This window comes from Oncorhynchus tshawytscha, linkage group LG31 (assembly GCF_018296145.1).
Source record: "Oncorhynchus tshawytscha isolate Ot180627B linkage group LG31, Otsh_v2.0, whole genome shotgun sequence".
NCBI classification, from domain to species: Eukaryota; Metazoa; Chordata; class Actinopteri; order Salmoniformes; family Salmonidae; genus Oncorhynchus; species Oncorhynchus tshawytscha.
In genome coordinates, this window is record NC_056459.1 from 6,311,105 (window position 1) to 6,318,336 (window position 7,232).

Here is a 7,232-nt window from a genome sequence, read left to right on the forward strand (position 1 = left end):
GTCTCCTCTCTCTGTTGCTGTATCTCACTCCTCATTTGTTCCAGCTCCTCTCTCTCCTTTGTTAGCACATCCCGACTTTCTTCAATGTCTTGTTTCTCTCTTTCAATCTTGTCATTCATGAGTTCCAGTTCGTTCTGCTTTTGTTTGTTCTTTTCCATAAAACCCACCATTTCTTCTCTTTCTTTTTGAGTTTGGATAGCCAGTTCTTCTACCTTCCCCCTCTCCCGTCTTGTCTCATCCATGACCTGATTTACGTCTTCAGACCGTCTTTCTAACTCAGCTTTGATCTGATCCAGCTTTTCCTTCTCCACACGAATGTCTTGTTTGTTTTGTTCTATTTCCTCCAATTGTCCCTGGGTTTCAGACTTCATCAGATTAAACTCATCTCTTTCTTTCATGGTCAATCCCTTCTTTCTCTCAAAGGCTTCTTTTTCCTTCTGTATCTCCTCCTTTACATCTTCAAGTTGTTGTCTTTCCCTCGTGAGCTTTTCCTTCCAGTCTATTTCCATAGGCTCGGTCTGTGCTTCTGCTTCAGCCTTCAAGCTTGTCAAGTCTTCCCTTTGTCTTTTCATCAGTTCTAGACTGATATCCAATTCCTCTTTCTCCTTACTTATCTTACCTCGCCTCTCTTCCAACTGATCTTTCTCTTTCAGTGTTTCATCCTTCCTGTTGTTCACTTCCTTCTTCTCTCTATCTAGTTCTTCACGCATTTTTTCCAACTCAAGCAATTTTGCATTCAGCTGGTCCTTTTCACTGTCAATTTCATCTCTAAGTCTTTTGATTTCACAACTTTCCTTCTTTAAGATGTCCATCTTCCTTCCTATTTCTTCCCGCATTCCATCCTCTTCCTCTTTGAGCCTAGCCATCTTGTTATCCATGTTGTCTTTTTCTCTCACCATTTCTGCCTCTTTCACTCTCAGTTCCCCCATTGAGCTTTCTATCATTTCCTTGTCATTATCCACCTCTAGCAACTGTTTTTTCATGTCCGTCGTCATTTGTTCCAAATGTTCTTTCTCTTTCCTTTGGTCTTCCATGTGAGATTCTGTCTCCTCTCTCTGTTGCTGTATCTCACTCCTCATTTGTTCCAGCTCCTCTCTCTCCTTTGTTAGCACATCCCGACTTTCTTCAATGTCTTGTTTCTCTCTTTCAATCTTGTCATTCATGAGTTCCAGTTCGTTCTGCTTTTGTTTGTTCTTTTCCATAAAACCCACCATTTCTTCTCTTTCTTTTTGAGTTTGGATAGCCATTCTTCTACCTTCCCCCTCTCCCGTCTTGTCTCATCCATGACCTGATTTACGTCTTCAGACCGTCTTTCTAACTCAGCTTTGATCTGATCCAGCTTTTCCTTCTCCACACGAATGTCTTGTTTGTTTTGTTCTATTTCCTCCAATTGTCCCTGGGTTTCAGACTTCATCAGATTAAACTCATCTCTTTCTTTCATGGTCAATCCCTTCTTTCTCTCAAAGGCTTCTTTTTCCTTCTGTATCTCCTCCTTTACATCTTCAAGTTGTTGTCTTTCCCTCGTGAGCTTTTCCTTCCAGTCTATTTCCATAGGCTCGGTCTGTGCTTCTGCTTCAGCCTTCAAGCTTGTCAAGTCTTCCCTTTGTCTTTTCATCAGTTCTAGACTGATATCCAATTCCTCTTTCTCCTTACTTATCTTACCTCGCCTCTCTTCCAACTGATCTTTCTCTTTCAGTGTTTCATCCTTCCTGTTGTTCACTTCCTTCTTCTCTCTATCTAGTTCTTCACGCATTTTTTCCAACTCAAGCAATTTTGCATTCAGCTGGTCCTTTTCACTGTCAATTTCATCTCTAAGTCTTTTGATTTCACAACTTTCCTTCTTTAAGATGTCCATCTTCCTTCCTATTTCTTCCCGCATTCCATCCTCTTCCTCTTTGAGCCTAGCCATCTTGTTATCCATGTTGTCTTTTTCTCTCACCATTTCTGCCTCTTTCACTCTCAGTTCCCCCATTGAGCTTTCTATCATTTCCTTGTCATTATCCACCTCTAGCAACTGTTTTTTCATGTCCGTCGTCATTTGTTCCAAATGTTCTTTCTCTTTCCTTTGGTCTTCCATGTGAGATTCTGTCTCCTCTCTCTGTTGCTGTATCTCACTCCTCATTTGTTCCAGCTCCTCTCTCTCCTTTGTTAGCACATCCCGACTTTCTTCAATGTCTTGTTTCTCTCTTTCAATCTTGTCATTCATGAGTTCCAGTTCGTTCTGCTTTTGTTTGTTCTTTTCCATAAAACCCACCATTTCTTCTCTTTCTTTTTGAGTTTGGATAGCCAGTTCTTCTACCTTCCCCCTCTCCCGTCTTGTCTCATCCATGACCTGATTTACGTCTTCAGACCGTCTTTCTAACTCAGCTTTGATCTGATCCAGCTTTTCCTTCTCCACACGAATGTCTTGTTTGTTTTGTTCTATTTCCTCCAATTGTCCCTGGGTTTCAGACTTCATCAGATCAAACTCATCTCTTTCTTTCATGGTCAATCCCTTCTTTCTCTCAAAGGCTTCTTTTTCCTTCTGTATCTCCTCCTTTACATCTTCAAGTTGTTGTCTTTCCCTCGTGAGCTTTTCCTTCCAGTCTATTTCCATAGGCTCGGTCTGTGCTTCTGCTTCAGCCTTCAAGCTTGTCAAGTCTTCCCTTTGTCTTTTCATCAGTTCTAGACTGATATCCAATTCCTCTTTCTCCTTACTTATCTTACCTCGCCTCTCTTCCAACTGATCTTTCTCTTTCAGTGTTTCATCCTTCCTGTTGTTCACTTCCTTCTTCTCTCTATCTAGTTCTTCACGCATTTTTTCCAACTCAAGCAATTTTGCATTCAGCTGGTCCTTTTCACTGTCAATTTCATCTCTAAGTCTTTTGATTTCACAACTTTCCTTCTTTAAGATGTCCATCTTCCTTCCTATTTCTTCCCGCATTCCATCCTCTTCCTCTTTGAGCCTAGCCATCTTGTTATCCATGTTGTCTTTTTCTCTCACCATTTCTGCCTCTTTCACTCTCAGTTCCCCCATTGAGCTTTCTATCATTTCCTTGTCATTATCCACCTCTAGCAACTGTTTTTTCATGTCCGTCGTCATTTGTTCCAAACGTTCTTTCTCTTTCCTTTGGTCTTCCATGTGAGATTCTGTCTCCTCTCTCTGTTGCTGTATCTCACTCCTCATTTGTTCCAGCTCCTCTCTCTCCTTTGTTAGCACATCCCGACTTTCTTCAATGTCTTGTTTCTCTCTTTCAATCTTGTCATTCATGAGTTCCAGTTCGTTCTGCTTTTGTTTGTTCTTTTCCATAAAACCCACCATTTCTTCTCTTTCTTTTTGAGTTTGGATAGCCAGTTCTTCTACCTTCCCCCTCTCCCGTCTTGTCTCATCCATGACCTGATTTACGTCTTCAGACCGTCTTTCTAACTCAGCTTTGATCTGATCCAGCTTTTCCTTCTCCACACGAATGTCTTGTTTGTTTTGTTCTATTTCCTCCAATTGTCCCTGGGTTTCAGACTTCATCAGATCAAACTCATCTCTTTCTTTCATGGTCAATCCCTTCTTTCTCTCAAAGGCTTCTTTTTTCCTTCTGTATCTCCTCCTTTACATCTTCAAGTTGTTGTCTTTCCCTCGTGAGCTTTTCCTTCCAGTCTATTTCCATAGGCTCGGTCTGTGCTTCTGCTTCAGCCTTCAAGCTTGTCAAGTCTTCCCTTTGTCTTTTCATCAGTTCTAGACTGATATCCAATTCCTCTTTCTCCTTACTTATCTTACCTCGCCTCTCTTCCAACTGATCTTTCTCTTTCAGTGTTTCATCCTTCCTGTTGTTCACTTCCTTCTTCTCTCTATCTAGTTCTTCACGCATTTTTTCCAACTCAAGCAATTTTGCATTCAGCTGGTCCTTTTCACTGTCAATTTCATCTCTAAGTCTTTTGATTTCACAACTTTCCTTCTTTAAGATGTCCATCTTCCTTCCTATTTCTTCCCGCATTCCATCCTCTTCCTCTTTGAGCCTAGCCATCTTGTTATCCATGTTGTCTTTTTCTCTCACCATTTCTGCCTCTTTCACTCTCAGTTCCCCCATTGAGCTTTCTATCATTTCCTTGTCATTATCCACCTCTAGCAACTGTTTTTCATGTCCGTCGTCATTTGTTCCAAATGTTCTTTCTCTTTCCTTTGGTCTTCCATGTGAGATTCTGTCTCCTCTCTCTGTTGCTGTATCTCACTCCTCATTTGTTCCAGCTCCTCTCTCTCCTTTGTTAGCACATCCCGACTTTCTTCAATGTCTTGTTTCTCTCTTTCAATCTTGTCATTCATGAGTTCCAGTTCGTTCTGCTTTTGTTTGTTCTTTTCCATAAAACCCACCATTTCTTCTCTTTCTTTTTGAGTTTGGATAGCCAGTTCTTCTACCTTCCCCCTCTCCCGTCTTGTCTCATCCATGACCTGATTTACGTCTTCAGACCGTCTTTCTAACTCAGCTTTGATCTGATCCAGCTTTTCCTTCTCCACACGAATGTCTTGTTTGTTTTGTTCTATTTCCTCCAATTGTCCCTGGGTTTCAGACTTCATCAGATCAAACTCATCTCTTTCTTTCATGGTCAATCCCTTCTTTCTCTCAAAGGCTTCTTTTTCCTTCTGTATCTCCTCCTTTACATCTTCAAGTTGTTGTCTTTCCCTCGTGAGCTTTTCCTTCCAGTCTATTTCCATAGGCTCGGTCTGTGCTTCTGCTTCAGCCTTCAAGCTTGTCAAGTCTTCCCTTTGTCTTTTCATCAGTTCTAGACTGATATCCAATTCCTCTTTCTCCTTACTTATCTTACCTCGCCTCTCTTCCAACTGATCTTTCTCTTTCAGTGTTTCATCCTTCCTGTTGTTCACTTCCTTCTTCTCTCTATCTAGTTCTTCACGCATTTTTTCCAACTCAAGCAATTTTGCATTCAGCTGGTCCTTTTCACTGTCAATTTCATCTCTAAGTCTTTTGATTTCACAACTTTCCTTCTTTAAGATGTCCATCTTCCTTCCTATTTCTTCCCGCATTCCATCCTCTTCCTCTTTGAGCCTAGCCATCTTGTTATCCATGTTGTCTTTTTCTCTCACCATTTCTGCCTCTTTCACTCTCAGTTCCCCCATTGAGCTTTCTATCATTTCCTTGTCATTATCCACCTCTAGCAACTGTTTTTTCATGTCCGTCGTCATTTGTTCCAAACGTTCTTTCTCTTTCCTTTGGTCTTCCATGTGAGATTCTGTCTCCTCTCTCTGTTGCTGTATCTCACTCCTCATTTGTTCCAGCTCCTCTCTCTCCTTTGTTAGCACATCCCGACTTTCTTCAATGTCTTGTTTCTCTCTTTCAATCTTGTCATTCATGAGTTCCAGTTCGTTCTGCTTTTGTTTGTTCTTTTCCATAAAACCCACCATTTCTTCTCTTTCTTTTTGAGTTTGGATAGCCAGTTCTTCTACCTTCCCCCTCTCCCGTCTTGTCTCATCCATGACCTGATTTACGTCTTCAGACCGTCTTTCTAACTCAGCTTTGATCTGATCCAGCTTTTCCTTCTCCACACGAATGTCTTGTTTGTTTTGTTCTATTTCCTCCAATTGTCCCTGGGTTTCAGACTTCATCAGATCAAACTCATCTCTTTCTTTCATGGTCAATCCCTTCTTTCTCTCAAAGGCTTCTTTTTCCTTCTGTATCTCCTCCTTTACATCTTCAAGTTGTTGTCTTTCCCTCGTGAGCTTTTCCTTCCAGTCTATTTCCATAGGCTCGGTCTGTGCTTCTGCTTCAGCCTTCAAGCTTGTCAAGTCTTCCCTTTGTCTTTTCATCAGTTCTAGACTGATATCCAATTCCTCTTTCTCCTTACTTATCTTACCTCGCCTCTCTTCCAACTGATCTTTCTCTTTCAGTGTTTCATCCTTCCTGTTGTTCACTTCCTTCTTCTCTCTATCTAGTTCTTCACGCATTTTTTCCAACTCAAGCAATTTTGCATTCAGCTGGTCCTTTTCACTGTCAATTTCATCTCTAAGTCTTTTGATTTCACAACTTTCCTTCTTTAAGATGTCCATCTTCCTTCCTATTTCTTCCCGCATTCCATCCTCTTCCTCTTTGAGCCTAGCCATCTTGTTATCCATGTTGTCTTTTTCTCTCACCATTTCTGCCTCTTTCACTCTCAGTTCCCCATTGAGCTTTCTATCATTTCCTTGTCATTATCCACCTCTAGCAACTGTTTTTCATGTCCGTCGTCATTTGTTCCAAACGTTCTTTCTCTTTCCTTTGGTCTTCCATGTGAGATTCTGTCTCCTCTCTCTGTTGCTGTATCTCACTCCTCATTTGTTCCAGCTCCTCTCTCTCCTTTGTTAGCACATCCCGACTTTCTTCAATGTCTTGTTTCTCTCTTTCAATCTTGTCATTCATGAGTTCCAGTTCGTTCTGCTTTTGTTTGTTCTTTTCCATAAAACCCACCATTTCTTCTCTTTCTTTTTGAGTTTGGATAGCCAGTTCTTCTACCTTCCCCCTCTCCCGTCTTGTCTCATCCATGACCTGATTTACGTCTTCAGACCGTCTTTCTAACTCAGCTTTGATCTGATCCAGCTTTTCCTTCTCCACACGAATGTCTTGTTTGTTTTGTTCTATTTCCTCCAATTGTCCCTGGGTTTCAGACTTCATCAGATCAAACTCATCTCTTTCTTTCATGGTCAATCCCTTCTTTCTCTCAAAGGCTTCTTTTTCCTTCTGTATCTCCTCCTTTACATCTTCAAGTTGTTGTCTTTCCCTCGTGAGCTTTTCCTTCCAGTCTATTTCCATAGGCTCGGTCTGTGCTTCTGCTTCAGCCTTCAAGCTTGTCAAGTCTTCCCTTTGTCTTTTCATCAGTTCTAGACTGATATCCAATTCCTCTTTCTCCTTACGTATCTTACCTCGCCTCTCTTCCAACTGATCTTTCTCTTTCAGTGTTTCATCCTTCCTGTTGTTCACTTCCTTCTTCTCTCTATCTAGTTCTTCACGCATTTTTTCCAACTCAAGCAATTTTGCATTCAGCTGGTCCTTTTCACTGTCAATTTCATCTCTAAGTCTTTTGATTTCACAACTTTCCTTCTTTAAGATGTCCATCTTCCTTCCTATTTCTTCCCGCATTCCATCCTCTTCCTCTTTGAGCCTAGCCATCTTGTTATCCATGTTGTCTTTTTCTCTCACCATTTCTGCCTCTTTCACTCTCAGTTCCCCCATTGAGCTTTCTATCATTTCCTTGTCATTATCCACCTCTAGCAA

At 41.2% G+C, this 7,232-nt stretch overlaps 3 protein-coding genes across 3 annotated transcripts; all 3 read right to left on the bottom strand.

The window, feature by feature from the left end:
• Window positions 1-44: 44 nt before the first annotated feature.
• LOC121841489 (trichohyalin-like) lies at window positions 45-3,548 on the bottom strand. Its single transcript, XM_042310226.1, has one exon. It carries the CDS (start codon window positions 3,527-3,529, stop codon window positions 1,160-1,162), a length of 2,370 nt encoding a protein of 789 aa, XP_042166160.1. The 5' UTR covers window positions 3,530-3,548; the 3' UTR covers window positions 45-1,159.
• Window positions 3,549-3,808: 260 nt separating this feature from the next.
• On the bottom strand, window positions 3,809-6,118 carry LOC121841491 (trichohyalin-like). Its single transcript, XM_042310228.1, has one exon. The coding sequence runs from the start codon at window positions 6,116-6,118 to the stop codon at window positions 4,097-4,099; it is 2,022 nt and encodes a 673-aa protein (XP_042166162.1). The 3' UTR covers window positions 3,809-4,096.
• LOC121841496 (golgin subfamily A member 6-like protein 22) lies at window positions 5,867-7,224 on the bottom strand. Its single transcript, XM_042310235.1, has one exon. It carries the CDS (start codon window positions 7,203-7,205, stop codon window positions 6,183-6,185), a length of 1,023 nt encoding a protein of 340 aa, XP_042166169.1. The 5' UTR covers window positions 7,206-7,224; the 3' UTR covers window positions 5,867-6,182.
• Between the last annotated feature and the right edge of the window lie 8 nt (window positions 7,225-7,232).

Excerpts from the sequence above, each read along its gene's own strand:
- LOC121841496 (XM_042310235.1), bottom strand. The coding sequence starts at position 7,205 with ATGATAGAAAGCTCAATGGGGGAACTGAGAGTGAAAGAGGCAGAAATG.
- LOC121841489 (XM_042310226.1), bottom strand. The coding sequence starts at position 3,529 with ATGAAAGAAAGAGATGAGTTTGATCTGATGAAGTCTGAAACCCAGGGA.
- LOC121841491 (XM_042310228.1), bottom strand. The coding sequence starts at position 6,118 with ATGGTGAGAGAAAAAGACAACATGGATAACAAGATGGCTAGGCTCAAA.